Here is a 20945-nt window from a genome sequence, read left to right as displayed (position 1 = left end):
TGACTAAAAGGCATATGAGGAAGAGATAGGCGCTGGTTACGTAACAAAAGATTCGCATCCGTCTCAACACGTGCAGAGGTAGCCCCTCCTTCTCAGGTGGCGGGAATGATTTATGAGTCTCCCGCGAATTCAACATGGGCGGAATCCTGCATTCCCTACAACCACTGACCTCAGAATGCAACAAAGGGGAAAAAGGATTCTCAAACTCGTTCATTGTACAGTGTGATATGCTCTACGTCATTTATTATCCGTAATTGATATGTATGCAGTTTTCATGATCTCATATTAGAGAGACAATATGAGAGTTTCTACTTTTAAAATCTCATTCAAGTACAACTTGATTTTCAGGGCTTTCCAACACACTGACGATCTTTAAAGCAGTATTTAATGAAAATGATCATATAAATTATGTATATATAGCTACCTAAAATATATATATATATAGGTTCAAAATTGAAAAGCAACAATTTTGATTGACGTTGAATGTAATGATAATTCAGTGTACATAACACATTGAGTAAATGAGTTAAGAAGTCAATCATACTGCTTATAAGTGAGTCAGATGGACAGAACTGAATGTATTTTGAATATCCTATAAATGTTGCCACCTAGAGGCCATTGAATGAGGCTAGTGTACCTAGACCTAGTGAACTCCAGACAGATGTACAGCATTACGACATCGCTCAGTTCACTTCCCTTCTCAGCAGCCGGCCCCGTATAATCTAACCTTTCTATATTAGAACCAGGCCTTTGGTGTATCTTTCACACTTTGATCTTGAGTGCTTTTAATATTTGTATATATTCCACTAATGAAATGATATTGCACAATGGACAAAGACAGGAGAGAGCAGTGCTCAGTAAATCTTATTACATTAGTAATAAGTCAATGCACGTTACACTCAACATAGCCATATCAGGTGTGTATACACTAAGTATGCTACCTCATCCCAAAATACTCTACACAAAGTTTTTGTTTTTTTAGTTTAATTTTAGACTGTAATTCTGTCATATGGCAGATTTGTTTGGGATAGACCTTCTAGAGAAAGTTTGTTGTTTGACCAGCTTTCATGCGGTTGTTGTGGCAATGTGTGGTTGTTAAACTAAATGGGAGGCATTTTGTAGTCCAAGCCTGTTTAAATGTTTTGCATCACTCATTCATATTGCTTCTAGCTATCTCTAAAATAGCTTCCATATGTTGTCCAGCTACATGTTTTAGACATGGAATTTAAATGGCCTGTGTTCATTCAACAAAGAATCCCATTGTTTGGTAGATTGCCTCATCGACAGCACAGCTTAAAGAAATGTTGCAATTTTAAAAGCCATGGCATTTACACCGTTCCAATGAGGTTTATTTTTTCTCTTATCAGGACTGTATAAAAAGAGAACATGTCTAGACAGACGTCCAAAGATAAGCGTAAAGTTTGCAAAGACCACGTTCACACACCGTCGTCTTAACAAGTTCGCTGTCCCTTGGAAAATGAGTAGAATGTAATTTATTTTCTTTAACGACTGCTTCAAAATTGTTATAATGAATTAAAAATGCACAAAGTAAAAATGTTTACTTTTTTACAAATACACTCATGTGAGATGAAGTGAGCTACAATAAATGAATCATCATTAATACTCACATGCAAAGGGTGTTTCTAAAATGGATAACTGCACACTTTTGCTTTTGTGATTATGAAATGATGACAAAGCAAAGCGTAAAGTATCATATAATAAAAATAAATAAATATCATTCAACTGACTAAATGTTTTGCCTTTTTTTCTTATTTCATATTCATGACCCTTTATTTGGCTTTTAGTGTTTAGTGTGTTTTTACATTTTTGCATCACTGGCTAAAATATTTTATTTTATTAGCAAATGCTTTCTTAAAAAAGAAATGTTAAAACAAGTTTGACCTATGTTTGTACCAAAATGTAACAGGTTTTAAAATAGCATCCTGAATTGGGAATAGCATACTCTTCTTACTATTTTCACCTTATAAAGAAATGGCAGAAATAGGAAGTAAGCCTTCTTGACTTTTAGCCCTTCTTGCTTCTCGTGAACTTTAACCTTGCTGATTCAGCTTAAGTTAGCTTGACTCAGGATGGACAGAAGATTTTCGATTTAGCCAGGTCGACCACAAGGTGTTGAAAGTGAGGTTTACAATGGCATATTGTGGTTTTGCTGTTCCCCCTGATAATATTGTCATCTTCGGCGAGGGCCGGCAGTGCAGGAAGAGAAAGAAGATAACAAGAAAGACACCACCTAACTCTGTCCTCTGCAGGCAATCAAACATTGCAACACAAGTGGCCACAACTTTTCTTAGAAGCGTGTGGTGTGTGGGGGGGAAGGGTACGTGTCAGGGGGAGGTTTGCCTGTAAATCGCTGATAGTAACAGTTTTGAACTGTGAAAAGACTGCTCCTCAGGGGTCCTGGTGAACATCACCCACTGATGCTCTGGCATATCTGGAATCACAGACTGTAACTGATACCTCACTGGAAATGGCCAATTCACCCGAAGCAGATAGAATCCTCTTCCTGTGAGACTGTTACTGAGTTACCTTCATCCTTCTTTAGCTGCTTCCTCTTTTGCATTAAAGAAAGTGTGGGAAGCATTTGAACAGGCTTCATGTACACAGAAGTGCTTGAACTTACAGAAAACTTAGGAAATAAGAGTGCAAGAGTGTAATCATTTCACCATCGAGGTCAGAAAGCAGGATATGCATTCATTTGACTTTTATTTATTTATTTTTATTTATTTTTTGCTGTTTTTCAGTGCATTGATGCATGAAAAATTGTCATAAATATTAGCATAAAATTGTATACAAATATTCACTTTAGTATATGTTTAGATACATCAACATTAATTAATGCATTAGGCATGATTAACTAACAGGTAACAATAAGCAAGAATTAATATTTTATGCATTTATTAATCTTGGTTTATATTTCTTTGCTGTTTTTCATTAATATATATATATATATATATATATATATATGTGACCCTGGACCACAAAACCAGTCTTAAGTCGCTGGGGTATATTTGTAGCAATAGCCAAAAATACACTGTATGGGTCAAAATTATCGATTTTTCTTTTATGCCAAAAATCATTAGGATATTAAGTAAAGATCATGTTCCATGAAGATATTTTGTAAATTTCTTACCATAAATATATCAAAACTTCATTTTTGATTAGTAATATGCATTGCTAAGAACTTCATTTGGACAACTTTAAAGGTGATTTTCTCATTATTTAGATTTTTTTGCACCCTCAGATTCCTGAATTTCAAATAGTTGTATTTCAGACAAATATTGTCTGATCCTAACAAACCATACATCAATGGAAAGTTTATTTAATCATTTGATGATGTATAACATCTACCAAACACCAATGACTTGTACATACACTATATGGACAAACGTATTGGGACACCCCCTTCTTTAGAACAGAAAAAGGCACTTCCAAAACTGTGGCAACAAAGATGGAAACATAATTAATGTATTTAAAAGTTGTATTTCCATCTCTGTCGCAACAGTTTTGGAAGTGTCTAAAATGACGGTACCCATATGTACAAGTCATTGGTGTTTGGTAAAGAGTTTTTGGCTCAAGATCTGCATTTAAAGTCACACCAGAGGTGTTCAGCTGGGATTAGGACTTGGCTTTCTGCAGACCAGTCAAGTTCTTCCACACTGACTGAGTCAATCATTTCTTTTTGAACCTTGCCTTATACACAGAGGCATTGTCATGTTAGAACAGAAAAGGGTCCTGTCCAAACCGTTGCTTTAAAATTAGAAGCACACAATTCCCTAGAATATCATTACATGCTTAAACATTAAGATTTGTACTCACGGAAATTACTCGTAGTCAAACCTATTCATCAGAAGGGGGTGACCCAATACTTTTGGCAATATAGTGTATAAACAAAAACGTTTATTTGGATGCGATTAATCTAAAACTAATAACTAACAATAAGCTAAATTTTACACAGAATTTATATTTAATCATTTAGTTGTCTTGGTTTATATTTATATATTAATATTTATGCATTTCACAAAAGAATTTATCCAAAGTCACATACTTTGCATTTAAGGTATGCATTTTATAGGTTCATATTTTCCTTGATTATTGTTAATTCACAAAAATACTAAAGTAAACATGTTTTCGCATATATAGAAAAGGACATGAACTAAGATTACTAAATGCTGTACATTCGTAGTTGATGTTAACTATTAATATACTACTGTAAAAACAATATTTAATACTTTAAAAGTCACAGATTGATTTCATCTCAGATGTTATTAGTGCTAGCCGTAAGATATAAACCTCATGATGTTTAAAAGAGCGATACAGCAGGTTGAGTAAAACTGAAAGTGTTCATTGATAAGTTTCAAAGAAATGACCAGTCTTTACTGTTACTCTCTCTGCCCTGAGAACACATGACAGGTTTCACTTCTGCTTTTGATGCTCTGTCAATGTGACCGCATACCACCAACAGTTAAACTTTATGGGGCCCCTCAAGTGGTGGGGAATCAGCCAGTACAACAGCTATGAACGTTACTTTTGCAATACATACTTTTTTGACATATTTGAATTGACATTTTCCTTCCTCTAGGACACTTTGTACTTGGATGTTATGCAATGTGAACAGGTACAGTATATGTCAAAAAACAAATCAGTGTGAAGTTGCTGTTGCACAGCAGTGTTGCTTTTAAATGAAATAATAAAAATAAAAAAATAGTTCAAAAATATATTTTTGCTTTTATATAAAATTAGGATTTCTAAGCATACCTGAATTAATTCTAAAAATATATATATTCATCAATTTTATTGACTACAACACAAAAATGGTCAATTGTAAGTCTGACAATGTAGAAAAGTCTGGAGAGAGTTGCGTACCATAGTTTAGGGTTAGTGGTTTGTTCAAATCATTAACCCTAAATATGAACAATATTGCCTTAGCAACCACTAATCATCACATCCTGCCAAACATGAGTCATAAAATAAAGAAAAGTAAAAAAAAAACACAGATTCTAACAGACATAAATCATTGATTTGAGCACGAGTGGTTCCTTGTGCAAACATTTTGAATGCAAAATGTCACACACTCACACACACATCCATCCAGTAAGAAGACGATCAGAAGAACAGAAGGAGCTCAGTGTTCGAATGAAAAACAGATGCACGCACACGCACACGTCTCTATAAGAAACATCTGGGTTTTTTTTAGCAGGGAGTCTCCCCATCTGACAGTGTTCTAATGCAAGCCCTGAAACAATGTCCCAATCTGTAGGCATATGTGTGCGGCAGACAGTCCAAACCAAGGTCATCCCGGCTACAGCTATTCCCACTTTAATTCCTTGGTAATTATAACATTCTTTCAAGGTTTAACCACATAACCTGACCATTTTTGACCAAATTAAAGATTTCAAACAGTACAGATGTCCTAACATGACCAAAGGACGAGCAAAGCAGTAAAAACAAGCCTCAAATGGCTCCCTCATTAGGGGAACGTACAGGGGATGATCTGTTTTTCAGTCTCTTCCTTGACCTTTACACCAGTATGTTTTCTAAGAACTCAGGATATAATGCCGGACTGTGTAGAGGAAAAGCGGTGCAGCAAGAGGAAATATGCAGCGGGAGGGAACTCGATTTAAAGTGGAGTGAAATAAGAGAGGTAGAATGAGAGAGGGCATCACCATAGTACCTCCAAATTTAGACTGTACTCAGAAAGAGTACCACAGAGTACAACCGACACTGCAAAGCCACGGCAGATGCCAAAGAGGTCCTGTATCAGCAGAACATTGCAAAGCACATCCGTTCCTGCTGGCCATGTAGGGTAGAGAGTTGGCACACATGCCCCTATAGCAGTTGGTGGCCACAACTGACCCGCAACCCGAAGCCACGCGTGCCACCGGCGTCCACTGAACCATCCATTCATCGCAGGCTCTCGAAGCCACTTCTCAGAAACAATGTCTCACTGTCCGCTGTCTTTATATGCTAAACTTGGTGCTGTTCCAAATTCTCCATTCTTAAAATCACAAGACTGCTCATGCTGCATGTATGTTAAAGGAACAGTGGAACACACACAAAAAAGATATTTATATTTATATCTTTTCCATTTCTAATGGAAGTGAATGGCGACCAGAGTTGATTTTCAGGGTTTCTGCAGGTCTTAATTCACTCTTCCACATTTTAATTGCCTAAAATGTTTCTTCAATCAGAACAGAAAGACTTAAATTCATGTCATGGCATTAAATGTTGCATGCGTTAGAAGAAATGTATATCTTCCCTCAGTATTTATTTTTTCAAATAGTTTAAACATCCTTAAATCACTTACTTGAGATGCAAATGTAAAATGCAATCTTGAAAAATGTAGCAAAATTAAGTGAGATTCTACAAGATAAGAATTAAAACATCCCTTTTAATAGTTTTTTATTGAGCCTATTGGGAGATATTTATTCTTCTTTAATTATAAGCTCACTTCATTTTGATCAATTTCACAGAAAATGTTTATATTTACAGTACATATTGAGCTTTTGTGTTCTCTTTAAATTATTCCTTAAATTTTCTTTCATAACTTGCAGAAACCCTAATTTCCCTAATGACTTGTTATATAATTTACATTACATAGAATTTGTGGTAAATGATCCATTATATATCTCAATATGGTCCATTTAAATCAGGTTGTTTGAAACGTAATAATGGAGAAGCAAACATTATTATTTCAAATGTTTTCTTAAAATGTTTTGTTATTGTTATGCATTTTTATTTGTATTTATTTATTCATTCATTCATTCATTTTTACAATATTGGCTTACAGATATTTTCTGAAGATTTTCTTTTCTGAACCCATTCTTTTTTCTTAAGAACTTGTTGTATTCACATTCATACTGAAAGTATGCATATACTCAAAAATTAAAATCACAATATACCTCTAAATAACATCAAACTGCAATCCGATGCAAAAAAAAAAAAAAAAATCCATAATGGTCAATGGACGATCAGCGCAGATTTACATTAATTTGGATTGCGTCATGATGTCTAGCAGTACAAGCTCTTCTCATGTTCAGCTCCCTATGTGACTTGCATAACTGTTTTCACTTCTACCCTAGATTACAACACATTATGCTGACTGATGAGTGAGGTCTCTTAGAACTGGTGTCCTCTATACCTTTTTAACTTGTTGTATGGACATGACATATTACACTGGCAGGCACTTCTCCAAAGCAATTTACAGTCAAATTCACAGGATACATTTTATGTGCGTTCCTTGGAAATAGAACTAAATTTAGCATGGCTATCGACATGCCCTTCCCATTCCCAAGCTCTAAAACTTTTGCCATATGTTTTACATCATTTTTGTACTATGAATAATGAATATTTTCTGCACTATTTCAAGCCCACCAACCTAATATGCAAATTTGACATTGATCATGCGACTCTTATACAGATGGTCAGATGTTTTTGTTTCCTTTGAAGCACAAGATGTTCTTCAAGATGTTGCTGTCAGACACTGCAGGCAAAACCGTTGATTTTTTATGCATCGGTCATTTTTGAGATTTTAGACTATTTTGCTTCCATAGCATGTCTTCTTTCAGACTAGTGGATGAAAAAACATCCACAGTACTTATTATTTAAATGTTTATTTGATTACACTTTATCTATTTATTACACTTAATCTTTGTAGGAAACCTTGTGCATCTCACAATGCAAAAATAAAATAAAATAAAACTGGCTTTATACGTTGCAAATTGTATACAAATTGGTGCATATTTAATCAGAGAATGCTTCATGTGCATATTTAATCATAACAACATATACTCGGCTTGAACACCTCAGTAAGTATGGTGAGATCCATACCCTAATTCGCCTGTGGTGTCTTGCCTTAAAAGCAAAATATATTTAAAAAAAAGAATGCAAAATTATGGAAGCTTGTTTCCACCACAGAAAATAAATTAAAGGTACATGCGACTTTAAATCTCACAATTCTGACCCTTTTCTTGCAATTCTGACTTCTATTTCTCAGAATTGCACAGATCTGAGAAGAAAAGTCTGAACTGTATGATTTTTATTCCATGGTGGAAACTGGCATTTGTATAAAACAGATGCATCCCCATAACCTTACAGTTAGGGGATCATAAAGACTCTATTCTGTTGTTATGTTTTATCGTTTCATAGCGTAGGTTTCATGATCCCCACCTATCAACTCAACAGTCAATTGGGCTGTAATCACTATTGCTCAAAAAAAGATGGATGGGCATTTGAAACAAATGCAGGGTGTGTGTGTGAAGTGACAGTGAATGATGGATCTGTAGTAACAGATGTCCCATCGGCCGAGGCATGCTAAGACTCGTCAGGACTAACTGCTCACTAACTTCTGTCCTATGCGCATAACTAATCACTTCAGACCAAGCGAGGCCTGTTGTCTCTCCAAGTCCTCTATGCAAAGACTAGATGTCTCCTTAGTTTCCTCAACACCCCGGGAGGCACACGAGCAATCAATAAGCTATGCATTAGCATAAACCGTGGCTGCATAAGCTGTGAAGTTTCTCTCTTTGTTTTCGACTCTACTGATCTGCATGTCAAAGCTCGGCTGTATAAATATATATGGCAGATTAGCTGCAGATTACAAACGAACCGAGAAGTCATGCAACACTCTAAATGCAGTTTAATTTCTCCTTCTGCTCCATCATCATTGATGGGTATACTATGCTGATCTAGTTTCATGGATTGACACGTGACCAACAGCCAGCGTTTAGTGCACACTCAGCAATTAACGCTATCTCTGTCTGTCTGATTAATTCATTATTCATAGGGATTAGGACCCATGTAGCTTTTCCAAATCCTTTTGCTCAACATACACATAAATTTGCAATTGGCAACTAGCAAATATATTATATATTTATATTTTTTAACATAGCCATGTAGGAAACCTTGTGCATTTCACAATTTATTTTTACAAATATTTTATTTGTATTTGTGAAATGCACAAGGTATATATCTGGTGTAAAATAATACCAGTACATGTTCTTTAAATACCTTCTATGTTAAAGGTTTATTTCCAAGCGTACTATTAAGAGTCGAAAAGGTTTGATGTGTAAAAACATCGAGTATATCAGAAATCAATATCACATCTTCTACCTCTGAATAAAGGGGTCAAATCATTTTAATAACAATAGACATTTGATTTGTTTAACAAAAAAAAAAAAAAAATCCTCAAACAGAAAAGTCTAATCCTCCAAAACTCAAATCCTCAACAGGTTCCTTTTGTTCTTTCTGTCATCTGTTCCTCTTTTTCCTTTCTTTCCTTCCTGCCCTTCATGTTTCACAACGTTCCAGTCCTCCAATATCAGTCTCATCAGACAGTGAATCATGGTGTTGCACAGAACATCTAATATTAGAGTTCGGCTCGGTTTTGCAGAGTTTGCAAACTGTCAAGTCTTTCCCATGTTGCACAAAATTTTCAGATCTTCCTTATTTCTTAATATGCGGAAAACGCTCCAACAGATAGACTGGCAATAAATGCAACTAAGCAATATCACACATAAGCAAGAGTTCTGTTGTTCTGAACAATCAAATTTGTGCAACGGAACTGTTGCATACTAACATAGCCTACTTCTCTTAATATTTCTGCAATTTTTTTCTGCAATTTTTCATAGCTTTCTGTATGCATGGAACAGAGTCCAGAGAATTGCATTGTGGGATATATTACATTATACACAACATCCTCTGGTTATATACTGCATATTTCAGTTCTGTAATACACTGAGAATGATCATCGCTGTAAAAAAAAAAAAAAAAAAATTTGTCGCTGTAAAACACCATTTTTGCTGTCCTGTAAAATAATCATTTTATTAAGAGATGCTAAAATCAATACATTAGAATTTTGATGTGTAGCCTACAACCACATACTGCACTGTGTACTGTATCCCACAATGCAATGCAATCAAATTGACTTTCAATTTTCTGCATGATGCATGAGCTGGAAGTCATATCAGATGTGATTTTCAACATCTTGATTCATTAAAAAGGGACAATATTTTTCTTTTAAAAAAGACAACTAGATAAATTAAACAAACAAAGTAATATGGTCGTGTGACATGTAGCATATTACTGTTTTAAAACGTTGTCATTCACATAGCATACGCATTCACATGGTCTTATTAAAAACTAGTATGCAGTAAGCAGGCAAGTATGACTAAATTCCAGTCAGAGTCAGGAAACAAACGTCTGGAAACATTTCCATATGGAATGAATTAGACAAAAGTCCCTAAAGATTTAGTCTGGACGTCTCATAACACCGCTACACCAATTAAACGAGCTAAAATCGCTTTCTTTACTAGTTATGTTTCAGCACAAAGGCAGTTGTGACACACTTCCCGGAAATTACTCATGGCAGTGTGTTCAGCTCTCTATAAACGTGTTCCCCATTTTATCTAAAAAAAAAAGAAAAAAAAGGAAGACAAAAAATAATAGTCGTTTTGAGATTCTTGTGCATTTTTAAGAATACAAGAGCTCCACCTGGTGGTCCATATTACTTAGTTTAAATTAGTTTTCCGTCAAACAGTCAGCTCTTTGTTCTGAGGAGAAAATTTAGACAAAAAGGTCAGTGGATCAGTCACATGAAATAATTAATACACAGCAAAAGACTGTCTGCTAACAGAGAATGACCTTTAATTCAGAACAAGCTCATCCTCAGGAAATAGCAAGACTGTGTTCTCAATGATATTACTGTACTAAATAACGTGTTGTACACACTACTGCACATTATGCAACAGAAAAATTCAAAAAGTAGTAAGTTACTTCTTGTCAGATGAAGTACGTTATTTGTTTAATAATAAATCAAGGAAATAAAAAGTTATTTTGCTTTTAAGTACAACTGTGTATCATTATGTCTTTTTGGCAATTAAGAATGTGTATAGGAGATGATCAAAACAGTGGTTCATATTGATTTCAGTTCATTAGAAATCAATCCCAGAGCATTGCATTGTGGGATACAGTACAGTACTGCATATTTCGACGATTTAATAAACTATGATTAAGCATACACTTACAAAATTATCATCTCGGAAATAAAGAGCATCATTTTTGTTTTTTTAATCTAATTTTGTGCAAAAATTTTAATTTTTTTCTGTCCGATTAAATAATCAGTTTAGTAAGAGATGTTAAATTTAACACAGTAGATACACAAGTATAGTATACTGCATTTTTGGCAAAGTAAGACACTAAAAGTTATTATCTTGGAAGTAAAGAGCGTTATTTCTAAATGTAATTCTGGGTAAAAATGCCATGGCTGTCCAATTAAATAATCAGTTTAGTAAGAGATGCTAAAATTAACACGCTAAAATCACCTTATACAGAAATATGCATAAAATAATAAGAGTAGTATGCAGTTTCCAACACAGCCTCTCCATCTATGTAGGCTTTGTTTCTATAAATCAATAAAAATGATAATTAAATAAAAACTAAGCACAAGCATCACTGTTGTGCATTCCTTCTGTTCTCCAGTTCTGAATTTACAGTAGGTTCCAATTCAACAGTCGCTTATTCACAAGAAAACAGTCACTGAAGTTCAGTGTTACATTTATTTCTCATTTTAAAAACTGCTTTGAACAATCAAAATATAAATACATTTTTCCCACACACAAGATAAACTGGCAACAAAACATGACGAGAACTCTCTCATACCAAACACCCATCTGCAAACACACACATACACTCGCAAACACACACCCCAGCCCCTGAATTTAGAGTTAAAGGTGCAATTACAAAAAAAACAGACATCTGTACAGACTGCAGTCTCTGCGTTTCCGTATGGAGTTTGTGTGCTTGACGACAGAACAGGATTCCTGTTGAGTTTGCTTGTGTCTTTTCCAGTTGGACAAAGGCTGCTGCTTCTGATTCTTCTGTAGGGACCCAAACTCATTCAAACGACTGTTAAAACTGCTGGTTTAGTCTGCCAAATTCTGACAGTGTATGACAGGCAGGAAAACACTGGTTTCGCGATCGGGTAAGACAACAATTTTCAAATCAACCAACGAGTGATTCATAAAGGACAAATAAAGGCCAAGATCTGAGAAAGAAAGCTTTGATTTGCAGAGGTAAACAACTTTTGCATCGGCGTACTGCTAATGCGAACGTTCGTACGATCCTCCAAAATACAGCCGGCCAGTGTCATGGTCACAGGTCCTTGTGCGGTTCCTGTGCTTGTGTGCGAGGGGCCCGTGTCGACGGATACTGCTCTGTGGCCACAACAAGAAACAGTCTGGGGACTTTCATTGTGGCATCTTCCCTTTAAAACACAGAGGTTTCCAGACACAGTCATGCACCCGGTGTCCCTGTGGTGCTAGGATGCTTTACCCAGCTCGATCTTCTTCTGTATGGCTCTTGCTGAGTGGTATATCAAAGAATCAATGAGTCCAGCAACTGCAGGAACAGGAGAGAAACGGACTAGGTGAGATAGTGAGCTCATCTACATCTGGCGTTAACACATCCCAGGAGACTGCTGCTTGCGTGTTGCATTCACGTTGTACACCGTAAAGTCATCAACAATGAAATTACACAAATGAAAGTATGAGGATTATTAAATGACACAAATACTAATAAATAATACTACTTCTTAGGTCTGAACATTTTATCAAAATAAAACCTAAATCACAGTATGTTTATAGGATGGCTGCAAGTTAATTAAATAAATATATATGTAGCGTATAATTAGTGACAAAAATGCTAAATTACATTATATTATAGCTTGTATATTGTAAAAAAATGGCTTTATTACATTTTTATCTTGAATTTTTATAGTGAAGTATTAAAATAGTAATATTTCTTATTTAATATCTTATGTAACAAGTATTATTATTAAACAAAAATATTAAATAATAATTATGATGATTAAACCACAACAATTATTCTACAGCCATATTAATATGCAATCACAAAATATTTCATCAAACTGGGCAGCCTTACAATCAAGCACAGCAAACCTGAATCCTTAAAACAATGCATTTTAAAAATCACAGTCACCATTATATAAAAATAAATAAATAAAAAAAATTACACACTTTCCCCTCAAATCATGCAGAACTATTATAGCTTTTAGAAGTTGGCTTTACTTAACTTCATTATGTTTTTCCGAGAGAATTAAAGGTGTTCACATACATGCTGGACACTTGTTGACTGCTTTTTTTTTTATCATCTGGGCTGACTTAGCCATTAAAAATACTTTATATTTACAAAAACTAATCTTTAGCATTTAAGCTCAAGTCTGTAGATCAAAAGGTTTTTAAGATCACGAGAAACAAATTCAGTGAAGCGTGTGGAATCTTGTGACTGTGCCTTTCTGAACGTTACAGTTGCTGAATTGGAAACAGTTTGGCTGGATTTTATACACTTCTCATGCACATGATGTGGAGGACGTCTCTGAGCATGTAAATGTTCAAAATGCTACCACCACAGTAAAAACAAGCAGTAAAAGGAGGTTTACAGTCTACATTCTTTCGTTCTGTACACACAGTACATTTCTGTGAAAACCACCGAGGTACAAAACACAGGATGGAATCTCACCTGTGAAAACACCTCCTATAATAGCACAAACTCCTGTTAGGAAATGAGTGAAAGACCTGCGGACAAAAGCGTGCAAAAATATATCAAAATCATTTCAGCATGCACCACACATTACATTAGACTGTTTCTTTCACTCAAAGTATGTTATGTAATTAAATGAAAAGTTAAAAACAAAAACAGTTCGTTTACTGAGACGTACCTCTGCTTCTCCGTGAATTTGACCATCATCGGAGACAGCTCATAAAGCACAAACACCCCAGGTAAACCCTGATCTCCAATCAGCCCGTTGGCTACTTTCTCATGTCTTGTTACTGAAAACTGGTTTGTTTTAACAACCTAAAGTAAAAGACAAAAGCATGGTTTCTTTTATCACTCAGGTCTAAACAATTCAAAGATAATAATTTAAGCATGCTAAAGAGTTTTAAACATTCTCCTCTTCTTAATCAAAATACTTATAAAAGATTACCATGACAACCATAATTTGCAGCTATACAGTTGTTACTAGTTCAGTTATTGTCACTAAGGTACTAGTAGATACTACAAGTGCTAATACCAAGTAACCACAGTTTTACTCATTTTTTTTAGCTCAGCTCTCTTACCTCTCCATCTCCTTTTACATATATCGTTGGGACAATTTTCACAAAATACTGGTACATCATTGATGCTGTAAAGAGCAAAGAGTGCAAAGGTCAATCTAACATTCAGGATCTCAATGTTTTGTGTCAGTAAGAACAATGTTTTTTTTGACACATCTAAGCCATGTGTTTATTTTTATTTTTTTTATAAAATTTATATTATGAATCTAAAAATTCCTTTTTGTATAAGATATTATAGAAGTGGCTGTTTGATGTTAATATATTTAAAAGAACAATCATCACAAACCGCCTGCAGTTTCATTATTCACCGCTAGGGGCACGCGGATCTCCGGTCTAAGCACGTGATTGGCTCTACCGCTAGATGGCGCTGCAGCGCTTCACAACCCTACATTCTCCGCTTGTACTTTAACACCAACCACTTCCTCTCAAGTAATGGCGTCCGTGTGAAACAGTCCTATAGCAAACATTGGACAATTTTCTCAGAAAACTAACTAATAGAGACACTCATATAGCGATTTGTACAAGGTAAGCATACTTTCTTCATATATTATCCAATAATTTGTCGTTGCGAACGTTACAGTGCTCGGCGGAGTTTGTTCAAGGCCAGAGACCTTGATGACATTTAACGAAATAAACGACTCACGTGCAATAAATTCAGTGTTATATGTTTTAATTGAACCGTAATTTTTATTTAAACCTCATAAATAAGCCAATTTCAGTTAAATTGCTTATGTAATTACCTTTCATTTATATAACACGCAGGTGTGTGGTTTGAGTAAAACTCTAGTGAGCCACCTAACGTTACCTAGACAGGATAGCTACAAGCAACAAGCCAAACATCAAAGTTTTTAATAAAATAAAAATATATATATATATATATATATATATATATGAGAGAGAGAGAGTGTATAAAACTTTTAATTAAACTAATTTGGTGCATATAAATAAAACAGTTTACAATGAAAATTTTTTTTTATACACGTATTTATATATATATATATATATATGTGTTATGTATATACACACATTTTTTATTGCATGTTACTAAATAACGAAAGGCAAACTAAGAAAGTATTGTCCTCTTTCTAGATGCCCGTTACAGTAGGACCGTATGGACAGACGCAGCCCAGCTGCTTTGACAGAGTCAAGATGGGCTTCATGATGGGTTTTGCCGTGGGCATGGCTGCAGGTGCCATGTTTGGAACATTCTCCTGTCTCCGGTATTAGCAAAAGCTGTCACTTTTAGGATTATTTATAATTATATTATTATTATTATTTGGTAACATTAACTGCAACTGGTACTCTGGCAGAAAATCAGTTTTAATAGTGACTGTTATGTTTTATCCAGGATCGGCATGAGGGGTCGAGAGTTGATGGGTGGAGTTGGGAAGACCATGATGCAAAGCGGTGGCACGTTTGGAACCTTCATGGCCATTGGGATGGGTATCCGCTGCTGAGATCACACTAATGCCACTTCTGAAATTATAGGACTGTGAACCATTTCTAGATTCATCCCTTTGTTATCATACCCACATTCAAGGACACAGGTGTCAATAAAAACTGATTAAAAAAATTCTCTAAATCTTGGGTTCAATCTAAGATTTAATTATGACAATTTGAGGACAACCTTCCTTTTCATCGGTGTCCAGCAGAATAGGTTAAAGTCAGCTACGTGGGATTGACCTTTAGCAGTAACCTTTCTGCTGACAATGAAATGACCATGGAGAAGATAAAGAAGGGCTCTTTAATTCTGGAAAAATCTGTTCTCAGCCATTCTTTGAAATACTGATTTTTACTTGAGGCATGAAAAAGAAATGACATGCACTTACCTTGAGGTGCTGCTACATTAGTACCATCTAAAGGGTTGATAATTCCTGGATAGTCTTTGCCGAATGAAAGATGTTTGATGAAATGTGTCATGTTGATCTGCGGTTATACCAAACAAATTCTGTTAGGTCTAATATCGTGGGCAGTGGCAGATCAATTATTGGAAAGAAGTGAAGCAACTCACATTGTCTAGTCCAAAGCTCTGCAGATCATGAACTGAAAATAAAAGGAATCAAATAACAAAATTAATGTTCTTAGAGATGCAAAATTTGTAAATGCATCTTTCTTAAGTGAATTTAATTAGCCTTTAATTTCAAACAAAGGCAGAGCATATTATGTTAAGTGGTCACAGATGCACTTGCTGATGAGAATCGTGACAAATTAACTGACGCTTTAAAGCCACTGCAACGTCAAATCACAAGTTGACTATTGGTTAAGTCTAAATCTCAAATTATGTGCAGAGAAAAGCAGAATTACTGATGTAGTAACAAGGTAAATTCTAACTTGTCTTGCTATAAAGATTCATTAAAATATAAAAGATCAACTTACTTTCCACAGCATGCACTGCAGAAAGAAGAGAAAATAGTCACTAAATGGGTTTTGTTTTTGGAAAGGAAAGTTTTCAAGAGGAATTTGTGACAACCACAGGCCCTTTCAAGCTCATTCCAATACTAGAGTAAAATGGTAATTGCCAAATTATAATCTCTTTTTTTTTCCTATTGAAATGACTATTGGCCTATTGTTTGGCATTGAACCCAGGGTCTGTAAAGGTGTATTAATAAATACTGTATATGCACTTCAGCCATCGGAAGAATAGCCTATGCATGACCAAGCATAACTGGTGTTAGTTCTGTACCTTGTTACTTAGAAAGATTGTGAGCTTTTGTCCCAAAGTTAAAAACCCAGATTTCCCAAAAAACATTTCATTAATAAAACAGCTTTGATTTACAGCATCAATGATTAACACCACAAGGTAATGAATGCATAGAGGAAATCATTAGATCTTAAAGGCATACTTGCATAAACAACGGCAATAAGAAACTGTTCATCAGCCCAGAAACAAGGCAACTTGTCAATATAAAACAGAATTTAAATTGATTTAAACTACAGATTCACAGGTGCATGGACTGATGAACGGTTTTGAGAAAGCAGGCAGAAAAAAGCAACATGCAAGACATGCATTGTGTATTTCTCTACATAAATACAAATGCAGATCTCAAGACAGCACTGAATGGCTCACCATGTACAGTATCTCACAGAAGTGAGTACACCCCTCACATTTTTGTAAATATTTTATACATTTCCGTGTGATAACACTGAAGAAATGACACTTTGCTACAATGTAAAGTAGTGAGTTCAATTTTGTGGCCAGCGGTCTAGACATTAATGGCTGTGTGTTGAGTTATTTTGAGGGGACAGCAAATTTACACTGTTATACAAGCTGTACACTCACTACTTTACATTGTAGCAAAGTGTCATTTCTTCAGTGTTGTCACATGAAAAGATATAATAAAATATTTACAAAAATGTGAGGGGTGTACTCACTTCTGTGATATACTGTACGTCTTTGCATACTAAGAAATGAGAGGCTACATGAAGCATCTAACTACATGCAGACAAATAAATCTTTCAGGTCCGACGCATATTGGCACATATGCTTAATATAAAAGCTGTTTCAATTTAGATTTTTGAGAGAACACAAAGGGTCTAGTCCTTAAAAGGGTTACTGGGCTAAAACGAATAAACATGCCTCTGCATCAGACCTAAGAGCTTTGGTTTGTGTTCGATTCATACTTAACAACTACACCCAAGTCTTTACCATGTACATGAGACTGCTGGAAGCTCTTTCCGGGGGCAAAATGGAAATTTCCTGCCACCTGAAGAAAGAAATAGGACATTTTTTTTTTTTTTTTTTTAATAGAATATACTTGAACCTAATAAAAATACTGATTCACAGGGCTGCATATTACCTTATTGACCTCCAGAAAGCCGTAGACTTGACATCCCTCATTCTTCTGTTCCTGCATCTTCTGGCTGAAGCCCTCTCTCTTACACTGCTCAATGGTGTCAGGGGTCTTAAAAGCCCAGCCACGCCGCCGGTACGCCTCCGCACATCATCACAGGTATTACAACACCTGCAGAACAACCAGTTAGTGTCTTAAAATCACAAACTCTTTAGTCCTATATACAGCTGCTATTAACATCAGGCGCTGATCAAAAGTAATGTTACGGTGACCTAAAACTATTTATAATTGTTTTTGTTACTTATAATAAAACTTAAAATTAGAAATACTGCCTTGGCAACTAACTGAAATAAAATATGTTTGAAGTACAAAAATTAAAATAAATATAAATTAAAAAGTTAAATAGAAACATAAAAAAAATAACATGACAAAAGCACATAACATTAGTAAAACTTAAAAACAAAATAATAAATACTAATTGTATATACATAATACTACAACAACACAGACTGCCATTTACACGTCACATTAAAATGTCTCAAATACATTTCTATTGAAGGTGTAATTTGAATGGTTGACTGACAGTTCATCTGGCTACAGGGCTCTTACTTGCAACAAAATAAGTGTGAATACAGAGGCCCTGAAGGAATTTTAAACTTCCAATTAATCTCCTCCACTTTCATTCAGCCAGGTGGTTACAAATGTGAGCTATTTTGACTATGTAAGCACCTGTCGATTTACCGGATCGTAATAATAGCTTTCAGAACTGGTTTCATGCCAGCAGACAGACCTGTTCTACCAGCAGCTTCCCCATCAGGAAACCTCTGCTGCTCTGTTTGTGGCGGTAGTGCATGATCAGGTGAAACTCACTTTAAATCTTCCGTCTCAGCTCCATAACAGCTCTCGCAGCGGTCAGGATCCAGCGTGCTGGGGTCAAACACCCCTTCCTCATCTTTCCCCAAATCTGCACAGAAAAAAAGTCCAATCAATGCGTATATTCAAATTATGTTTGTATTTATCCTACTTTTATTTACAATTTTAATTATTAGATTTTATTTTAGACATTACATTTATTTGAGTGTTTAATGATTTTGTTTTTGAAGAATTCTGTTATTTTGAAGTTCACGAAGGGCGCAAAACAAGCACCATAAAAGTATAAAACTGGCCATATTTCTCTCTTTTTTAAACTTTCATTTATGCCTGAATTATTCCTTAAAGTATTTTCAGCGTGTGTGGAAAGAGTTAAACTTAAATGCATTAATGCAACATTTAAGCTTCAAATTAAATCACTTCATAAGCATCTTACAGGAATGATATAATGTACATTTCTTTCAGCAGTATGTCAGAAACCAAGAATATCAGCTTGATATGATGACGCTGACCGTGTTTTTCAGCCTCTCCTGTGACTGGCTGGCCCTCTTTGTCGAGTCTCTGTTTAAATAGGTTATGCTCCACATCTAGTTGCTGTTCTCCTGCTACATCCATGGCATCAATGCTCAAATCTAAGAAAACAAAATCACAAGTGTAAACAACTCAACAACCCATGCACCCAGAGAAAATAACCTCAAACAGTTCGAGTAAATATCATGAAGACACCATCTTCAATTAGGTAAGTATCAGTTTGCTTTTTTTATGACTACATCAAGTTTTTGTGGTGATGTGACATGGAAAATTTGCTTGTCATAACATGTGTAGATTGCAGTGTGTCCAGACATTTTGTGGTCATTCGAAATTTAAAAATATTTCACAGTATAGTACCTTCTTTCATTTTACAACTCTTTAAATCAAGCCCGATTCATATTAAATTTTATTTAATTTATCTTATATGGTTTTAGTATATTATAAACAACACGACAGTAACTTTTATCTACAAATTATGCAAAAGATAAATCAGAACAAAATGTTTACTTACAGGCACAAGGCATATGTGGAAATATAACATCAATGTTGATTCTTAGTTTGTCTCCTCTGGAAGTGTCTACAAATAGCTCAGGATGGACCTAAGAGGTGACATCAAAGCCAGAACTCAAATATATTCCATCGAAATTTTATGAGCAGCTCTAAAAACGCACAATAGTACTGTTAAGAAAAAATATATACACACATTATAGACTCAACAGATGTCATGAGATTGAATCGCAAATATATTATGCAGCACAAGGTTGTGTTAAATCATTCACCCACCTCCTTAGTTAGATAATACTGTAGTTCAGAGAAGAACAGAATCAACATGATAAGTCCACTGATGATGGTCACTGTAAAGTGAACAAACATGTGAATTTGAAACAACTTCCTAAAGACTGATTTACATGGCATTTAAATCACAGTCACATTAAACATGACTCTTATCTCATACAGTTTAGAATTTATGCGCCCCAGTGACACTTTCCATTCAAACTATGTTCATTTTCGTGTCATTTCAATATGTAATTATATGTGCATATTTTACGACTTTATGTTAATTAGCCTGTTCAGCACTGCTTTCTCCCCACGAGCCTGTGTATGAATGGCGCTCAAGCACTGCTGCTGCTCCCGGTGGATCTGTATCACTCACCCGTGGCTCCTCCGCATGTTTTGATCCTAAAGTCCTCTAGAGTTTTCGGATAAGCGTCAAATTGTTTAAGTTTATTTAACGCATCCATTCTCACTCTCGTGCGGCGGTAAAGCTAGCCGTCACTTCGATTTCCAATGACCCATTTCCGGTACACCAAGGAAGTGATGGAATCCTCTCAGCCAATCAGATTCCACCGCGTAGCTGGAGCGTCTCCGACGTGTTGACCCTCTAGTGGTAGATTTCTGAAATATCTACACTGGAAAAAACATTTTATTTTATAATTCCTTATCATTATAAAAACTTTTTTATTAAAATGTTTGTATTATACATTAACGTGGGTTTTGAGGCCTCTTTAATATATTATTTATATATTAGCCATTTAACTTTTGACACACCCATGTAATTACAGACAAAATGTAGATCTGCACAAAATATAACCATGCAACATGG

The 20945-nt window shown here is 35.2% G+C and overlaps 2 protein-coding genes across 2 annotated transcripts; one reads left to right on the top strand and one right to left on the bottom strand.

The window, feature by feature from the left end:
* Positions 1–11559: 11559 nt before the first annotated feature.
* ergic3 (ERGIC and golgi 3) lies at positions 11560–20668 on the bottom strand. Its single transcript, XM_058780044.1, is given in 15 exon segments — positions 11560–12414; positions 13555–13610; positions 13754–13890; positions 14154–14218; positions 15980–16076; positions 16162–16193; positions 16527–16541; positions 17797–17854; positions 17948–18087; positions 18090–18112; positions 18812–18905; positions 19324–19443; positions 19854–19941; positions 20126–20196; positions 20496–20668. Coding segments are annotated over 15 exon segments (1164 nt in total). The 5' UTR covers positions 20584–20668; the 3' UTR covers positions 11560–12334.
* On the top strand, positions 14516–15958 carry romo1 (reactive oxygen species modulator 1). The gene is made up of 3 exons (XM_058780045.1): positions 14516–14675; positions 15240–15370; positions 15499–15958. Exons 2-3 carry the CDS (start codon positions 15240–15242, stop codon positions 15605–15607), a joined length of 240 nt encoding a protein of 79 aa, XP_058636028.1. The 5' UTR covers positions 14516–14675; the 3' UTR covers positions 15608–15958.
* Positions 20669–20945: the final 277 nt, after the last annotated feature.

This window comes from Onychostoma macrolepis, chromosome 06, assembly GCF_012432095.1.
Source record: "Onychostoma macrolepis isolate SWU-2019 chromosome 06, ASM1243209v1, whole genome shotgun sequence".
NCBI classification, from domain to species: domain Eukaryota; kingdom Metazoa; phylum Chordata; class Actinopteri; order Cypriniformes; family Cyprinidae; genus Onychostoma; species Onychostoma macrolepis.
The sequence above is the reverse complement of the archived record's forward strand: the minus strand, read 5'-3'. Positions and strand labels throughout refer to the sequence as shown.